General features: G+C 42.4%; 1 protein-coding gene across 2 annotated transcripts; it reads right to left on the bottom strand.

The window, feature by feature from the left end:
* Window positions 1-6,005: 6,005 nt before the first annotated feature.
* LOC115334644 (granulocyte-macrophage colony-stimulating factor receptor subunit alpha-like) lies at window positions 6,006-19,197 on the bottom strand. Of its 2 annotated transcripts, none has more exons than XM_041119553.1 (8): window positions 19,080-19,188; window positions 11,676-11,838; window positions 11,408-11,583; window positions 10,545-10,684; window positions 8,675-8,813; window positions 8,024-8,111; window positions 7,368-7,449; window positions 6,006-6,379 (listed from the first exon to the last, which is right to left on the bottom strand). In XM_041119553.1, exons 1-8 carry the CDS (start codon window positions 19,096-19,098, stop codon window positions 6,317-6,319), a joined length of 870 nt encoding a protein of 289 aa, XP_040975487.1. In that variant the 5' UTR covers window positions 19,099-19,188; the 3' UTR covers window positions 6,006-6,316. The 2 variants fall into 2 exon arrangements, with proteins under 2 accessions (XP_040975487.1, XP_029854956.1); XM_029999096.2 differs by having other exon boundaries at window positions 6,009-6,379; window positions 11,676-11,805; window positions 19,080-19,197.
* Window positions 19,198-19,446: the final 249 nt, after the last annotated feature.

Below are 19,446 nucleotides of genomic sequence, written 5' to 3'. Positions count from 1 at the left end.
CGCTCTCCCGGAGGCGCTGCCGCCGTCGCTGAGGGGCTCGGCCTGGGCCAGCGGCGGGTCCGGCTCGGAGCCGGGGGAGCTTCCAGCAGCTTCTCACAGGAGCCGGCCCTGCGGACCCTCACCCGATACCAAAAACCCTGCCACACAAACCCACAAGTGTCCTCAGTATGACCCAGGAACTGGAAGAGAAATGAGAAGAAGAAGAGAAAGAGAAAGAAGAACAGAGAGAGAAGAGAGATCTGGGCAGGGACACTAGGGCTGTTTACAAACTTTTGGCTCTACAGAGAGTAGAGTCACTGAAGGAACAGGATTAAAACCAACCTTTCTTAAAAGTCCCAAAAGCTTGAAGAATAATTTATTGCTCCAACAACAACAGGAGTGCTCACAAGAATTGCCTAGGCATTTTGCTATGCCGGTGTTTTACAGCTTTTGTGTAGACTGCAAAAATACAAATGGGAGACAAGGTCCTCTCTTTGGTCCTTGCAGCAAGAACTTTCTAGTTTTTAGCAAATGTCTTTCTCCACAGAACAGAGGAACAGCCATAAGAGACCAGAATAAAGGACTTCTATCTGTGTGACTATGAGCCACTTGGTTAGAAGGTTATATAGCCTGACCATCCTTTCCCAGTGAGTGTTACTTTGGGTCTTTGCCCAGGGATGGGTAAGGGATACCTTAATCCCACTCCGACTCCCACCTCCATTGTTTCATGGATAGGATTTCTGGTGCTCGTGTCAGGGTGCTGGTAGTGAACAAGTTTTCTGAAAGGCTTTGGAGTCTCAGCAGCTTTTGTAACAAAAGCAGTGGGGATGTAAGGAGCGCACCAATGGCCGGGATTGACTGTGAGTGAAGCAGGATGGAGAGGATCCAGTAGACCTTATCTGTTTAATTCCCCTTAGATTAAAGTAAGCTTTGGCTTTAGTTGGCCACTTCTGATGCAAGTGCTCTTATCTTTAGGCAGTTACAACTTAAACAGAAGTCTCCTACTCTGGTTCTGTTTTAAAAAGTGAAAAGCAATTGTTAATGAAAGCTTATTTAGAAACACAGAATCATAGAAAAACTTGGTTTCAAAGGTGGCCTCTTGGAGGTAAGCTGGTCTAGTGGAATTTTATCACCCTGAGAGAACTATATCTACCATGAGAGGATTTCTACCACCTGAGGTGACTTTAACCATCCTGAGACCTGCTGGCAGGGTACAAGCAAGTCAGGAGAATTACAGCGGTCACCAGGAACAGAATTTTGATACAGATGCTGGACAAGATGACTGCAGGAGGTACTCAGCCCGATCTGCAATTTGTCAAAGAAAAACTGATCACAGGTGTGACAGTCATAGACAGTCTTTACTGCAAGGATCATGATGTGGTGGACTTAAAGATCCTGAGAGAAAGGAGGAAGGCAAATAGCATGCTATATATGTTGAATGTCATGAGAGCAGATTTCAGCTTGCTCAGGGCAGAATAGGATCTGAGATCTAGTGCTCTGCCCATCTCTCAGCTCTTGACTGAGAGACTGGCAGTAATTCAGAGACTTTCACTATAGATGTGCTGGACTCCTGCCAGCAGCTTGGGTTTAGCCTCCAGCACACCCTTCCCGTTCTTTCCTGTGTCTTGGATACCATGGCATGTAACACAGCTCATCCTTTGCAGTCCCAAGTAACCTCTCTAAACAGCTCATCTTTCACCTTTGCCCTGACACATAATCTACTATGCCAGAGGTGTCCTCGCATACCTCACAGACCCCCAAGTGTCTGAGCCTTCTGCCACTACTTGTTTCCTCCTGACCTTTTGGATCTAGCTGAAGGGCAGAGCTCAAAGGGTTGTAGTGAATGGGACTATATCTGGCTGGCAACCAGTCACCAGCAGTGTTTCTCAGGGCTGAATTCTAGGGCCAGTTCTGTTCAATATCTTTATCAACAATCTGGATGCAGGAGTTGAATGCACCATTAACAAGTTTGTTGCTGATACCAAACTGGGAGGTGCTGTTGACTTTCTCAAGGGACAAGAGGCCTTGCAGAGGGATCTAGATAGATTGGAGCATTGGGCAATCAGCAATGGCATGAAATTTAACAAGTCCAAATGCTGGATTCTGCACCTAGGATGTACTAACACCAGGCACAAGTACAAACTGGGAGAGGAGTGGCTGGAGAGCAGCCCCGCGGAAAGGGATCTGGGGGTGCTGGTCAGCAGCAGGCTCAGTACGAGTCAGCCATGTGCCGGGGCAGCTGAGAGGGCAAACTGCACCCTGGGGGGCATCAAACACAGCACGGCCAGCCGCTCAAAAGAGGGGATTATCCCGCTGCATTCAGCCTTGGTGCGGCCTCACCTGGAGTACTGTGTGCAGTTCTGGGCCCCACAGTTTAAGAAGGATGTTAAAAGTCCTTGAATGCATCCAGAGGAGGCAACAAAGCTGGTGGAAGGGCTGGAAGGCATGTCCTATGAGGAGTGGCTGAGGACTCTGGGTTTGTCTAGTTTGGAGAAAAGGAGGCTGAGGGGCGACCTCATTGCTCTCTACAGTTTCCTGAGGAGGGGACGTGGAGAGGGAGGTGCTGAGCTCTTCTCCCTGGGATCCAGTGATAGGACACATGGGAATGGTTCAAAGCTGCACCAGGGGAGCTTCAGACTGGACATTAGGAAGCATTTCTTTACTGAGAGGGTGGTCAGACACTGGAACATGCTTCCTAGAGAGGTGGTTGATGCCCCAAGCCTGTCAATGTTCAAGAGGCATTTGGACAATGCGTTAACAACAGGCTTTAACTTTTGTTCAGCCCTGAATTGGTCAGGCAGTTGGATTAGATGATCATTGTAAGTCCCTTCCAACTGAAATACTGTATTGTATTGTATTGTATTGTATTGTATTGTATTCTATTCTATTCTATTCTATTTTCCTCTGCTGCAGGACCTCCCTTGGTGTCTGTCTGCTGGATCTTGGTTCACAGTATGGGATGGCTCAAGGCATGCCTCCCTCCAGCCAGGGCTCTGCTCTGGACAGAAGTGAAACTCCCATAAGAAGCTATGGCTTGATGAGGACAACTAACTGCAGCTTCTCAGTTTAAGGGCCACCATACTGTTTTTTTTCACCTGGCACAGTCTTTTCTTCACCTTGGCAACACCTCTTCTGTTTTGCAGGGACTCAGTTTACCAGAACGTTCAAATCACTCAAGACATTCCCCTGTGCAAGAGTCTGTCCTTTGGTTTTTTCTGGCACACATGCAGAAACAAAGATCTTACCTTTTTCAGAAGAAGTCATTTTAGCAGCCTCAGGTAAAGCTTTGGGAAAGCTAGTCAGGAACAGAATTGCCTAGTAGGCACAGGAGATCTTTAGTGTTTATTCTGCAGAGACACTCTTCAAGTAATGCCGATGTGAGGAAAAAAACAGATCATTTTTAACAGCAGTATTAGTGGACTTAGCTGTTGTAACCATGTAGCCCTGTAATATGGTATTGTCATTGCTAGTAACAGGCCATAAGCTTTGTAATGAGTTTGCAAGGCCTCAGAGCTGAAGTTTGTCAGGCTTGCTCTGCTTGAACTTTTCTTGACCTCTTTGTATTTTTGTTTGACCAGGTGTCCATAGCTAATTTGTTTTACTTTTGTTTATCTTTGTATGGTACCGCAAAGGTTTTACAGCTCTTAACACACAGATGCAGTGTAGGTCTGGATGACAGCAGAGGCCTTTAGAAGTGGAGACACAGGATAGGGCGTAGAGGTGTAGAGGCATGGGGCTGGATAAGAGATGGGACACAGGCATGGCACTGGGGACTTCATGGCTATCAATGGCCTCTAAGCCCTGGTTTTCCCCAATCTAAATAATCCATCCACAGAAGCACAATGTGTGATTAGCCTCCAAATTGATGGTTTTGTTTCATATCTCCTTACTAATTGGAGGATTCAGGATGTGCCGCTTCTGTTCTGTCCAGGTGTTATAAAACCACACAACCAGCCTGTACCATATGCAGCTAGCAAGTGGCAGGCTTCTGCTGGAGTGTTCAAAAGTTCAATTACCAACATTTCCCACCCCACATACGTACACATAATTATCTGCTACCTGTTAGCAATCATATTTTAATCTATTTTTTTCATCTACCATGGATATGAAGTGATGAAAAGTGGGAGGAAATTTTTGGTTTTGTAAATGGCTGTGAGCAACATCTAGGGCATGCTATGCTGAAGCATGTAACAACATAGTTTGAAAGTGAAAATTATTTCCTGGACTCTTTAACAATACTCACTTTGTATGAGAAAGTGTTCATTTTTAAGACACTTAATCTTGGCCAGTTTTCAGTGGGTTTTCATACAGATGACAAATTTTTATTCCTGATCACAATCTCAATATGGCTGTACCTTTTCCAAGGCACTGGACCACTGGAGATCCTGAATTAACCTCTCAAGTATTGTTGTTCTTATTTTATTCTTTTGCATGGTGTTGAAAAGCAGTATAATAACTTCCAAAGCACTACTGAAATATTTTTGCAGAACATTGCAAGAATACTTATCATAAGAAGAAACAAAAATAGTCCAAACAAATTATTTATGGAAAATGCAATCAAATACAAAGAGGCTTTTAAAGATAGGTTCTTGGGGAATTGTCTCTACAGACAAAAGTATTCTCTCTGCTTGCAAGAGGGAGAGAATATGAAAAACCTGTAAATTACTGCCAACAAGATACATACATTTGAAAAAATACAAGTTGCTCATTTCACTTCTATGCCATTACGTCTCTTCACCCAACCAGGTTGAAGAGACAGATGAATCATTCTACAAGCGGCTGGCAGTAGTCTCAGAATCGTGTGTCCTTGTTCTCATGGGGGACTTTAACTTTCCAGACGTCTGCTGGAAATACAACACAGCAGTGAGTAAACAATCTAGGAGGTTCCTGGAGTGTGTGGAAGAGAACTTCTTGACACAGCTGGCAGGTGAGCCAACCAGGGGAGGAGCCTTGCTAGATCTATTGTTTACAAACAGGGAAGGACCGGAGGGAGGATCCGGGGAACTACGGGCCTGTCAGCCTGACCTCGGTACCGGGAAGATTATGGAACGGTTTGTCTTGAGAGCGCTCACATGGCAAGTCCAGGACAAGCAGGGGATCGGGCCCAGTCAGCTTGGGTTTATGAAGGGCGGGTCCTGCTTGACCAACCTGATCTCCTTCTATGAGCAGGTGACCCGCCTAGTGGATGAGGGAAAGGCCGTGGATGTTGTCTACCTGGACTTCAGCAAGGCCTTTGACACTGTCTCTCACAGCATACTCCTTGAGAAGCTGGTGTCTCATGGCTTAGACAGGTGTACTCTTCGCTGGGTAAAAAACTGGCTGGATGGACGAGCCCAGAGAGTTGTGGTGAATGGAGTTAACTCCAGTTGGTGGCCGGTCACAAGTGGTGTTCCCCAGGGCTCAGTGCTGGGGCCAGTTCTGTTCAATATCTTTATCAATGATCTGGATGAGGGGGTCGAGTGCACCCTCAGCACGTTTGCGGATGACACCAAGTTGGGAGGGAGGGTTGGTCTGCTCGAGGGTAGGCAGGCTCTACAGAGGGATCTGGACAGGCTGGATCAATGGGCCGAGGCCAACTGTACGAGGTTCAACAAGGCCAAGTGCCGGGTCCTGCACTTGGGTCACGACAACCCCACGCAGCGCTACAGGCTTGGGGAAGAGGGGCTGGAAAGCTGCCCGGCAGAGAGAGACCTGGGGGTGCTGGTCGACAGCCGGCTGAGTATGAGCCAGCAGTGTGCCCAGGTGGGCAAGAAGGCCAACGGCATCCTGGCCTGCATCAGAAATGGTGTGGCCAGCAGGAGCAGGGAGGTGATCGTCCCCTGTACTGGGCACTGGTGAGGCCGCACCTCAAGTCCTGTGTTCAGTTTTGGTCCCCTCACCACAGGACAGACATGGAGGTGCTGGAGCGTGTCCAGAGAAGGGCAACCGAGCTGGTGAGGGGCCTGGAGCACAAGTCTGATGAGGAGCGGCTGAGGGAGCTGGGGCTAGTTGGTCTGGAGAAGAGGAGGCTGAGGGGAGACCTCATCGCTCCCTACAACTACCTGAGGGGGGGTTGTAGTGAGGTGGATGCTGGTCTCTTATGTTGGGTGGCTGGTGATAGGACGAGAGGAAATGGCCTCAAGTGGCGGCAAGGGAGATTTAGGTTGGATACTAGGAAAAATTTCTTTACTGAGATGGTTGTCACACATTGGAATAGGCTGCCCAGGGAAGTGGTTGAGTCACCATCCCTGGAGGTATTCAAAAAGCACGTAGACGGGGTACTCCATAACATGGTTTAGTCGGCATGGATGATGGTTGGACTTGATGATCTTGAAGGTCTTTTCCAACCTAAATGATTCTATGATTCAATAACAGTTATTTCTTCAGTTTCATGCTTTATTAGTTGATTCTTATATTCTGTCTATTAAAGGAAGAATAAAACATTTCATTAGTGTTTCATGCATGAGATCAGCCACGAGTTTACAATTTATCAATCTCCTGTCATTCGGAGAGTTGTTATTTATTATATAGAAGCTGTAGTGGGACTCTGTCAATGAAAGGACTGAAGTAGACATGTCTAGGTCTTCCCTCCATGATGAGCTCCCCAAAGAGGAGCAAAATACTTTTCAACAAAAAAGCCAGAAAACTCATCTTTTTAAACATTGAAAAGGTAACATGACAAAGGAACAGAAAGTAAAAGCATTTATAAAGGTTGACCAGCGCTCCAGTGTGTCCTTGCAGACACATTCTTGCTTCCAGACCTGGCTCTGGCCAACTTAAAGACTTTGCAACTTGCAAATTGCAGCAAACTTTGCAACATGCTCTCTAGATTGGCAGTTCCCCTCTGTTACTTGCAATATCTGTCTGCCTGTTCCTTCTTCTTCTCATGAGTCTCTCCAGCCCTCCACATAAGCTAGAACCTCTCAGCTCTCTGCTATACCTTCTTGCTTACCATACCCTAGAAACCTTTCCTCCTTCAGCATCATTGCCAAATACTAACATGGGTCTCAACATCTGCTATGGCACAACTATTTTTGGCCAGCAGTAGATTTCGTTGTCCCTTGTTTCCCATAGCTGATCAACAGTCTGATTCTGCATTATTATTGTGCTGAGAAGCTTAAGCTCAGTGCTATTCTAGTGATAGAATATGGCTTACAGGGAGAGCAGTGTGAAATAGTGTATTTTCTCCAATGCTCCAGGTAGAGAGATGACAATTGTTTCAGAATGGAAAAGGAAAACCAGAAAAATTATTTGCATATGGACCTTCTCTTTCATTACCCCGAGAACAAGAAAAAGAAAGAAAATTTATATTTGCTTCTGTGCATCTTTCTGACACTTAGGTCATACCTTTGAGACTGCAGTGGATCCTTATTTACAACAAATTTCAGACAAATGGAAAGAAAACATACCTGGAAATCCACTGGAGAGAGCTCACGGAATGGGTCTTTTGGCTGTGGTACTGTAGCAGATGTTCTTTTCAAATAAATGCTTCTACAGTGACAAAAAGTGTTGGTGAACAAAAGACTTAGTATGCAAACATATGAACACTTACTATATAATAATGCTCCTGAGGTATTATTTTATTCCTCTAAGACAAAAGTAGTGAAAGGGTAACTAAAAATTACATATTACATAGGCTGAATACAATGGTATCATTTCATTGTTCAGAATTTGGATGATAATTTATTTTATGACTTATTCAAGAATCATAGGAAGTTGCCTTTTTAAGTATCTGAAAGGGAAATAACCTCAAAACAAGGAAACAATTTCATGTACCACCCATCTACTTTGCAGGGTCTAATGGCAGGAAAGTGGTGCTGATGTAAGGCCTTGTCCCAGTATTGGAAAGCGTTGTGTTATATGGAACAAGTGGATAAGAAGTTTGGGAATCAGCAACATAGAGCCCACTTGAGGAACATGCAGCAGGTCATGATTCCTGCTATAGTTCACTGTTGATTTTCCCCCTCCCTCCTCTCCTTTAAAAGGAGGCCGGAAATTTTCTGTTGGGGAAAGAGGTGTTATTTCAACTACAGAATAAAAATTTTGCACAAGAAATAAGGCTTACCCTGCGAAGAGAAAAAGCATGAGAGCTGCTGCCAGCACTGGTATCAGGAATAGCGTATATGATGAAGTAGATGTAAGTTGTTCTTTTCCTGAAAGACAAGCAATCACCCAAGTGTTGATTAGTATCACAGAACAGAAATGACTGCACAGCTATCTGCAATCTGCTTTGCATAATAGTGTCAAGCACCAGTATGAAATGGCTTCTTTTTTAGCTTAGCTTCTCATTGCCCTGTAACACGTGAAGGAATGGGATGGCTGACAGTACGTGGACTGTCTGTGGTAACTGGAGACCTTACCAAGCATTTTGTGAGGAACTGATCCCTACCGAGGACTTAAAAATCCAAGGTGGCAGAGAGTAACAGGGGAAAAGAGAAGTTTACGAAGAAATGGCAGAAGGAAAAGAGCTGGCAACAGACCTCAAAAAGGTCTGCTTTTATTCACTGTCTCCTTGCAAGAAGCACCCACTGTCACACCAGAATGCTTGGAGACCTTTCTCTTATTAAGAGATATGTCAATTCTTTGCTCCTTTTCACTGTAGCAAATTAATGTGCAAATATCAGTGTGTTTCCATCTGTACCTATGAAGTAATAAATGAGGCAGACAAGTAATAACGAAGAGAAAACTAGGTCAAGGAAGTGATTTTCATTCTTACCAAACTCTACAGGTGTACTCCACTCTCCCCAGCTTTGGCTCACTAAACAACCATTGTCAATTGCTCTGATTTTGACGCTGAACTTCTTTTTTGTGCTGAAGCTTTCAAATTTGTAGAAGTTTCCTGTGATGTTTCTTCCCTATATACAAAAAAACTAAACTGAGAACTTTTTATTCACTAGATGTACAGATGTTAAGAATGTGTCAGGTTCATTTAATGATGCAAACAGTTACAAAAGAAAATTTTACATATACTTCTGTGAACACACTAGAGTGAAATAACAAATAGAAAATTGCCCCTTAATAAATTAGCTTGTTCCATCCTAATTCCTTTTGCTTGAACATTTTTGTTCTTAGTGATGTGGAGATGAAATTTGCAGTAAGCTTCCCTGGCTCTTTAGCCTCTCCTAAACAATGGGACTTGAAAAAAACCCTACAACTAATATTTTAAATGCCTTCTTTTAAAGACTTAAGTTAAGCTGTTCTTCCACTGAAAGATTTTTCCCCACCACTGGTGCTCTGAAATACTGTACCCTTTACATTTGATTGCAGAACTGAGTATCAGAGAACTAAACAAAAAAAGGCTCACGTTGCCCACCAATTAAAATTTTATGTTTTACCTATACAAAACAAAGTATCTAAAAAGATACTAGTGAACTTGGACAATGTTTCTTCCATTAAAACTTTTGTCAGTGTAGCTTTTACATTCTTAAACATTTAATTTAGCTGCATTATGTCTCCATGTCTCACAAATATTTCCTCAAATATTTCAAAATTTGGTTTTAATGGATGTAATACTACTTTCCATATTCATCTAAGTCTTCAAAATACTTGCAATTACTGAAATGTATAATAACAACCATATACAGTTACAACCCAGAAATTTTGTTCCAATAACCTGACAGAATATTTCTTTTTATTCAAAGACATGGATGGCTCTTTCCACTTTAAGTAAAAAAAAAAAAGACACAAAACTTAATAAAACCCCGTAATGAACAGATGATATATTACTGCCCCTTACATCTGATTGTGACAGCTGTGGTGCAACCATCTTGATTGTCACCCTGCAGACCTACCTTAGGTAAACCTAAACTCCTTCTGCAACACCATGCTGGTGTCAGTAAATGGAGGCAACAGGAAAAGAAGGCAAGGCTGGATACACAAAGGAGGTCCAGGTGGAGATGCTTAAGAGCTCTTGGAGCACATCCTAACTTACAGGCGTGCCTTTGTAATAAAGGATGTGTTAATTCTTTGAGCCTAATTTAGTAATATCATAAACCTGACTGAGCAGTAATGATGACTACAAGAAGCAGGAACAAATGCAAAGTGGGTTTGTGAAAGACATGATAAAAAGTGATTGATGGGATAGGAGACTGCAGAGAGGAAAACCACAGAACAGAAGGTCCTGACTTAACTTCATCAGAAAACAGCAGTAGGGCTGGAAGACTGCACTGGGACCCAAACTACCTTGCAGAGACACATAAAATTGGTTGTATCCACTTTAACAGTAGCTTTGCATTTTTGTAGTGTGTTTAGAGTTCATTTAATGTATCCTATAACTGTTCATAATGAAGTCATCAGGTAATATCGTCCATCCACCTACATGTGCTAGAAGAGAAATTCACCCTCAGCGTGGGAAACCCTTGCCCAGTTTCTTTAAGGACCAGCTGTACAGTGGACTGAAAGCATTCCCTCAATTTGCTGCCCCTATTTGTGAGTGACAGCAGTCCTCAGCTCATGTGCAAGAAGGGTGTTACATATCAAAAAAGAGAGATTAGTTAAGTAGGGAAAGATAACAGGGTATTGGTTGTATGGTAGGATGTGTGGAAATACAAACATACAGAATATTATTAAGTCATAATTATTCTTACCTTGTTTTCTATGACAACTTCATATTTGAAACAACTAGGGTTTTTCACATGACTTGTGCGAGGTGGTTGCCACCGAATTTCACAATGATGAGAAGCTTCTGTACAGTTCACAGTGACATTTAATGGAGGGGTGAGTTTTTCTACAATAATATAATCAGAAATATTATTGATTAATAATCAGGTCTCTTCACCCTGCCTTTTTAAAATATAGGTCAAGCAGCTGGTCTAAAAAGATGTAATGCAGCTTTGTCAGAATTATTATATTCACCCCATATTCTGAAGCAGGGCTCCCTGATTTAACATTCCAGTTGAGGAGTCTGGAGTATCATCAGCAGCAGTAGGTAAAATTAAAAAACACAAACCATTTGTTAGATTTTACTGAATTCAGCATATAATCTGTGCAGTTTTTTTTTTTTATACTGTGTTCATATCAAACAGAAGTAATTTATTTTCTTTTTTTTTTAATTAGCAAAATTCTTCCATTAAAAAAAATGAAAGTTTTTGCTCACAGTGTTAAGGTAATTTGTTCTTTTGTATTATGTGGATGAACAGAATTACAAGATAATGATATAAGACCAACATGTAGATAGTCCTGCTCAGGCATCCTTAGCTAGTTAATCCCAAAAGATGATACCTTTCTTTCAGAGAATAAATATTTGACTGAAATGTTCACAATTCTCTGACCTATGCATTCACTCATTTTTGTTCATTCTTATACTTTTGACTTTTCAGCCACCGAGGCTAGGGAAAAAGAAACCTGTTCTAAGGAGCAGTATTTTAAAAATGTATGCTTTTTGCCAGGGATGATTTCTTCATTCCCTTAGTATAAAACTTGAAATAAATGAAAAAAAAAAAATCCTTACCAATTTTGTACAGACTAATCTTCTCCTCATATGGCTGAATGTTTTGTCCATTTCTAGACCCATTTACCAGGAAATGAGCTTTTTTATTTTCTATTGTCACATTTTGGAATCTACATCCTGTGTGTCTTCCATAATTATCTCTGATGTAATTCTGGCATTCTGTGAAATCTTCTTTCCTTTACATGACATATTGCATCAGTTAAATATTGGCAATGCCACATGTCAGACCAGAAATCAAAATTCCCTAGATTCAAGCAGACCTACTTACCTTGAGTTCTTCCAGTACAGGAAATACTGGGTATCTCCTGAAGCAGTCCTGCCCACATGCCAAGTGCAGTTCATGAAGGAAACATTAAAAATGACACAGACAAAATTTTCAACGGCTGTCCCATTCATGCCTGCAAACACAGGAAGAATATCCCATGTCCACTCTGCAGAAAAACAGTGTAACTGCTCAAATCATGCAGATCTCTGCAATCTCATTTAGTAATTTTTAGCCACCTGATTAGTAAATCCAACTGCATATTGTTTGGGTCTCGCAGTTACGTGCTTACTTTAAGATAGCAATGACTTTATTTGTATTGAGCCGTGAGGATTATCTACCATTGTTACAGATGCTGAAGATGTGACTAGGATTTAATCAACTCTCTAATCACCTCAGGCACAGGGATGTAGTGGAAGCTAATATCACACAGTCACTGTTGTGTCCTTTGTTTAGATCCCCTGTTTATCTAAGGTCCAGTCTACAGTGGAATATAATTCTACAACCATGAGCAAGGCAGGTTCTCTCTCCTGTGTTTGCCTTAAGTGCTCTGAGCCTTGGTTGGCTTATAAAGGACTAAGGATTTAAAATAAGCTGTCCACCACTTTCTTCTGTGTAACAGCTGGGTGATTACAACCTAACCCTGAGATTGCTTTCTGAAGCTAGTCCCTGCAGGTGTCACGATTTTGAAGAGAGAACGACAAGTTTTTCGATCTTGAATTGAAAATGGTTGCTAATCTGTTCTGGCATTTTGGATTCAAGGATAGGGGGAATTTTGTTTGCACTGAACTTGATAGAAGCAGGCCTGATTGTCCATGTCATTAATGTAAAACCAAGACAAAACTGAAGCAGAAGTTGATAGCTTGCTTAAGTTAGAAGGCTATTCAGGCTGTGTATTCACATGAGGAATGAATTCCCTGTGTTGTTTCTTCCCTATCAAAAGGTGAGATCTCCCACAGGAAGTAATTATCATGCAGTACCTCTGCTTAACTACTATCATCATGAATTGAAGGACTGGGTCACAGCTTGCCATGATAGTGGTTCATTGAGCTTAAGCACCACCACTGCTTATTTACATGTACCTCCCCAGTTAGCCTTAAAGCTCCCTACATGTCTAACACAGGTTCCCAAACATGGCTCAGAAGGCACCATTTTATGAAAACAAGTGACTGCCTCCTGTCCAAGCTTCACTGCAGTCCAACCTGGAAGCCTCTTCATGTTCCCACAGCAATCTGATCATGTAGCTGACAGCACTGATTCCAAAAGAAATTCTGTTATTGAGCAGACCAAAACTTTTAACATCTGCCCTGGTTTCAGTTGGGATTGAGTTAATTTTCTTCCTAGTAGCTGGTATAGTACTATGTTTTGGATTTAGGATGAGAAGAATGTTGATAACACACTGATGTTTTAGTAGTTGCTGAGCAGTGCTTACACTAAGTCAAGGATTTTTCAGCTTCTCATGCTGCCCTGCTGGTGAGGAGGCTGGGGGTGCACAAGAAGCTGGGAGGGGACAGAGCCAGGACAGCTGATCCCAACTGACCCAAGGGATATTCCATACCATATGACGTCATGCTCAGCAAATAAACTAGGATGAAAGCTGGCCGGGTGGCCGCTGCTCAGGAACAGGCTGGGCATCAGTCTGTTGGTGGTGAGCAATTGTTTTTCATTTGCACCACTTGTTTTTTCTTGGGTTTTCTTTCTCTCTCTTTTGTTATCTTCCTTTTCATTACATTTTATTATTGTTATTGTTATTATTTTATTTCAATTATTAAACTGTTCTTATCTCAACCCACGAGTTTTCTCACTTTTACCTTTCCAATTCTCTCCCCCATCCCAGCAGGGGGGAAGTGAGCGAGCAGCTGTGTGGTGCTTAGCTGGCGGCTGGGGTTAAACCATGACAACATAATTGGATGCTTAGGAAGAAAGTATAACGAGAGAGAAAACACTGAGCAAGCCTTTACCTATGTGCTCTCTCAGCTATCAGCAAGCAGTGCCCTATGGACTTCCAAAGTTAAAGGCTTCCTCATAGATCACTGTGCTTAGCAGTCTGAGAAAGCCTGATCCCCCATTAATTTCCTTCATCCCTTTTGAATCCTTTTTTTTTTTTTTTTTGGGTCTCTACCACATCTCTTGCCAGTAGGAGGAGCAAAGGGAGAATTCTAAAGGTGTATTTTCCTTCTGGCTCCTTTCCTCTCTTCAGCTGTAATGTGAGAAATGGCAATTCTCCAGAAGAGAAGGAGCTCAGACACACTCTTGTACCTAATATTTTTTCATTGCTTGCTCCAGGCAGCTACTGTGCTGTATGAAGCCTTTTGGGACCACTCCACAAAAGGAAGATTCTTTCATTTGAGTGTACTACAAGTGTAGGCACATAATAAAAGTGGCTAGGATCATAGTTTCCAGAGGGAAAGGCTGTTATCTAGGAGATCTGACCTAATATGATGCTGTGTAGCTTAGCTACAAACAGAGCTGGACAAATTAAACCCCATCCCTCAGAAGACCTCAGTGGAAGTGTTCACTTCACGCTCATGACGCTGGGAGTTAGCATGCACTGTGGGAAATGTTGTCAGGAACAGGACTTTGCAAAGGAGTCCCAAGAGTAGCAACTGTCTGATTCTTAAAACTTTTGAAATAAAGAGGAATTGTTCAAGAGACAACAAATTTGTCAGAGTACTCCTGGATTTCTGGAAAACTTCCTCTCTTCCAAGCAAAAGGTTGAAACTATTTCAAGAGCTTGGTTCAGCGGCATTTCTTTTAACAGCAGTGTTGGCCTTAGCATCCCCTGTCCTTCCCCATCCTCCATGGCTCCTTCCTGATTCCGTCCTGCCTCCCTGGCTGTGCTAGTGCCATTCCTTGTGGGGCCTCGTAGTGACTAGTTCTGAAGAAGTGATCATCACTAAAAATAACAATGCTCCTCCCACCGCAGCAGCAGTTTTTGTTTCTTCTTGTTTTTTTCATCTGGCTCATCGTCCCTTACCAGAAACAATGGAACAAACTCATCTGAGATGACATTATGGGTTAGCGACAAAGATCCAGAGGAGAGCTGTCTAATCTATTTCTGCTGCTGCAAGAAATGTTGACCCCTATCTAGTCACTAGAGGCATCTAAGCTCTCAGTATAGAGTTGCTTATATCCAACTTACCTGTAAGTTTATATATATATATATGTATAACAAACCCCTCCTGAGAGTCCCGTGATTATGGTACTGTACTGAGGTGATGGAGAGCTTTGCTCAGTTCTCTGCTCTGCCACAGATTCACTTTATGACCCAGGGTCAATCAAATCTGTGTACTTCACTTCTTCATTTACAAAAGAAATAGAGAAGTTTTCTTCCCATCAAGAGATTGTGAGGTAAATGCAGCAGTCTGAAGCATGACCACAGGTGCTGTGCAAGTGTCGTGGTTTAACCCCAGCCAGCAACTAAGAACCACGCAGCCGCTTACTCACTCCCCCCCCACCCAGTGGGATGGGGGAGAAAATCGGGAAAAGAAGTGAAACTTGTGGGCTGAGATAAGAACGGTTTAATAGAACAGAAAAGAAGAAACTAATAATGATAATGATAACACTAATAAAATGACAACAGCAATAATAAAAGGATTGGAATGTACAAATGATACGCAGTGCAATTGCTCACCACCTGCCGACCGGCACCCCGCTAGTCCCCGAGCGGCTATCCCCCCCCCCCACTCCCCCCAGTTTATATACTGGATGTGACGTCACATGGTATGGAATACCCTGTTGGCCAGTTTGGGTCAGCTGCCCTGGCTGTGTCCTGTGCCAACTTCTTGTGCCCCTCCAGCTTTCTCGCTGGCTGGGCATGAGAAGCTGAAAAATCCTTGACTTTAGACTAAACACTACTTAGCAACAACTGAAAACATCGGTGTGTTATCAACATTCTTCTCATACTGAACTCAAAACATAGCACCGTACCAGCTACTAGGAAGACAGTTAACTCTATTCCAGCTGAAACCAGGACAGCAAGGGTCTTAGAGGGATGGGCTTTGTGAAGTCTTTGGCAATGCTGCAAATCAAAAGAAAAAAGGATTATTCTGATTTCAGGTCAGATCACAACCTGATTCATGAGTGGCCCGACAAGCAGTTGAGTTGGCTGGCGACATAAGAAATAGGGTGAAAGGAACTCCTAAAATGGCACTGTGGTCAAGGAAAAGGCAAACGTTTTTTAAACTAATTCGCCGAAGTTCTGCAGCCAGAACATTACTCTGCCTACAAAACAGCCATGATCAACTGCACAGTGTCATGTTCATACCAACATCAAACACATGGTGGGAAGATCCCTCAGATATGTGTGAGTCCCTCTATTGCTTTTGTTGACAGGACTTTTGTTCCAGGTTTTGAGGGGATTTCTTTTTCATTTTTTATTTACTCACCTTTCTGTGGATGTGCCAAAGAAAATCTGGCAGAATAGGCAAGTATGACTACCCTTCCTTTAAGGTTTATTTTTGATCCTACTGTATTCATTCACAGTATAAGTGTTACATTTTTAGCAACACATTAAGTCTTCATGAGACACTTGTCCCATTATCTCCCATTATTTCAAAGAGGAACTGAAATTTTCCTCTGTCCAGCTTATACTTGAGGAGTAGCTGAATTGTTCTAGTGACTTCTTGCTTAACCAATCCTCTTTTAATAACCCCATATTTGTCACCTCTTCATCATTATTTCCTTAAAAAAGATGTAGGACCATACTCTCACGATCCTTTTCTGTGAGCTGTGACACAAAGAATGGTTTAGTTTCTCTGCAGTGCACTCTTCCTTCTGAACTGCCTCCTATGTTCTTTGATAATGAAAATGAAAAACAGATGCAAGTATACTAATGTCCTCACAAGCATCCCTTGTTCCATACATTAATAACTTATTTTCCCATATTTTAATATCTTTAGCTATATTTGAAATCTTTTTTGACATTTGTTATGTCTTTTTATGAAAAACATGAGGTACTTGAGACAGGTGTGATGATTGTGATTGCACCCAGCTGCATAATAACCCACTGTTTTAAGCACACACAGTGCTTTTATTTATTTATTTACTTTTCTTGAGTTGACTTAGATTACCTCCATCTCTTGGGCAGATGTTAGAAACTGTGTAGGAGTAGTAGCTGCAGAAAAATATCAGAGAAAAGAAAATTTGGCTCTGCATTCCTTTGTGGTAACCCAGATTAACAAGGAAGGACAGGATCTCACCTCTGGGCTTTGAGACCAAGAAAATTTTGACTTTCACTCAATAGCTCTTGAATAGAAAATGCATAAACTGCTCCTGACTCTTGGACACAATGAATCAGATAATTGTAAAGGGTTGGAAATAACATACTTGCTATTGGAAACGAATAAAAAGAAATTAAATTGCTTTAACCTTTTAACTGTGAAGATGCTGTCAAATTGTGAGGTGGAGTTTGTCTTATCTAAACTTACCCAAGTACTGTATAGATATGCTCACAGGGGAACCAGTAATTCTACACTGCCTTAATAGTGGCTGGAAAGAAACAGCTACTCAAGACACAGTTTATTCAACATAGTCTAGGATGAGATGAATAAAAGCTTCACAATGTTTATTTCCTGCCAGTCACTAAAAAGATAGCCCAGGGTGACCAGCCGAGAGGGATCCTTCGAAGACTAAGCTATCTGCTTTGGTCAGGTGAATCCTGGAGGACTCATTCCTTTCCCCTGTTACATCAGCTGGAATCCACATGTAAGTACTAAACAGAAATGCTGCCACTATTCTTTTCTCACTGAAAACTGCAAATTTATTTTTGAAAATGTCTTTTCCTCCTCTTTCTTATACCTGTGCTAGTATCATATGCTAGGTCCACAGGGACCTTGACAGGCTTGCGAGGTTGGCCCATGTGAACCTCATGAAGTTCAACAAGGCCAAGTGCCAGGTCCTGCAACTGGGTTGGGGCAATCCCAGGCACAAATACAGGCTGGGCGATGAGTGGATTGGGAGCAGCCCTGCGGGGAAGGCCTTGGGGGTATTAGTGGATGAAAAACTGAATGTGAGCCAAAAATGTGTGCTCGTAGCCCAGAAAGTTCATCACATTCTGGGCTGCATCAAAAGAAGCAGTTGGGAGGTGATTCTCCCCGTCTACTCCGCTCTGGTGAGACCCCACCTGCAGTGCTGTGTTCAGCTCTGGGGCCCCCAGCATGAGAAAGACATGGACCTGCTCGAGCGGGTCCAGAGGAGGGCCATGAAGATGATCAGGGGGCTGGAGCACCTCTCCTGTTGGGACAGGCTGAGAGAGTTGGGCTTGTTTAGCCTGGAGAAGAGAAGGCTCTGGGGAGACCTTGTAGTGGCCTTCCAGTACTTAAAGGGGGCCTGCAGGAAAGATGGGGAGGGACACTTTATCAGGGAGGGTAGTGATAGCACAAGGGGTAACGGTTTTAAACTGAAAGATGGTAGATTTAGATTAGATATTAGGAAGAAATTCTTTACAGTGAGGGTGGTGAGGCAATGGAACAGGTTGCCCAGAGAAGTTCCAGATGCCCCATCCCTGGAAGTGTTCAAGGCCCCATGGCAGGGGGGCTGGAACTAGATGATATTTAAAAGTTCCCTTCCAACCCAAACCATTCTATGATTCTATGTTTCTATGTACTTTATCATGTCTTGATATTGCTATAATTTTTATAACCAATGGAAAGGAAGGTTTGTAATTAAAAAAAACAAAACCCACCACTTTTTTTTTTGTATGACTATTTTTTGTTAAGGGAAATATCTTATCTGTGCTGGGTATAGCACTTAAGACTAGACCATTGAGTTTTATTTCCCAGCTTTGCCTCTGAAACACTTGGAAAGCTATTTTTGTTGGGGGGAATATATGAAATGGAATTACTGCTTACATGTTGGATGTGATATGGGGATAAAATTATGCCTACATTCCTGCAACATTTTCAGAGAACTGTGTATATGTGAAATCTTCTGCTTAGTATTAAAATTGTAACAAGAGAAAAGACACTGTCATACTTCCATTCTACTGGTGCCTAAATGCAGTACCTCTAAAAGGGTTTCACTCTGCATAGTGATTTTGTTCTACGGATGTAAAGAGCTAAAATCTGAACATTTCCAGTTTGACTTTGTTTTCAAGAGAAAGTGGCATAGGCACTCTTCAATGCTGTAATGCAGGTTTCAACAAGCAAAATACTGCTATGTGGATGAGACCAGTAATACTGGAAACTGCTAATTTTAGAATATTTTTATATAATTATTTTCAGACTATAGAAAAAATACACCATCAAAATTTTGGCTAAAAGACATTCATCAGACAAAAGTAGTGTCTATCCACCCCTCACAGTTATTTTAAGAACATTAAAACTAGCACAAATAACAAAATGTGGTGTTTCTTTGCCTAGCTTCGTTGGAATAAAAGTAAACAACAGACAAAGACAAAAGTAAACCTACCTCCTCCTTGAAAATCCATTTCCTTGTGGCAGTTACAGTAATGGGGCACAAAAAGGATGGAAGCTGTGAATTTGCCTTGGTGGCCTATCTTTGTGTGCTTTGACAACGCGATTTCATTATTAAGTCTTCGGAACTGCTCATGTAAGAGGGCGTAAAAATCCCGCCTACGTCTTACTCATTTCCTTTATGTTGTAACATAACAGGGAAAAGCGTGGTTACAGCCATTGTTTTTCTACAGGGAGACAAATAGGTCGGAATAGAAGGACATCCTCTTTGCCACATACTTTTCATACAGGCTTCTGTACAGGGAACAGCCTCAGAGGTAGGTGAACGTATGAGTCTACCTTCTGGCTCATGTATAGGTCAG

The sequence above is a fragment of the Aquila chrysaetos genome, chromosome 23 (assembly GCF_900496995.4).
Source record: "Aquila chrysaetos chrysaetos chromosome 23, bAquChr1.4, whole genome shotgun sequence".
NCBI classification, from domain to species: Eukaryota; Metazoa; Chordata; class Aves; order Accipitriformes; family Accipitridae; genus Aquila; species Aquila chrysaetos.
Note: the sequence above shows the minus strand (reverse complement) of the source record. Positions and strands in the feature narration are given on the sequence as shown.

Bases quoted from the DNA above. Each gene is read 5' to 3' on its own strand.
- LOC115334644 (XM_041119553.1), bottom strand. The intron at 11,584-11,675 runs GTAAGTAGGTCT...TGTCATGTAAAG, and splicing joins CTGTACTGGAAGAACTCAAG to GAAAGAAGATTTCACAGAAT. The intron at 6,380-7,367 runs GTATGTTTTCTT...TTCCTTTAATAG, and splicing joins TCTCTCCAGTGGATTTCCAG to ACAGAATATAAGAATCAACT.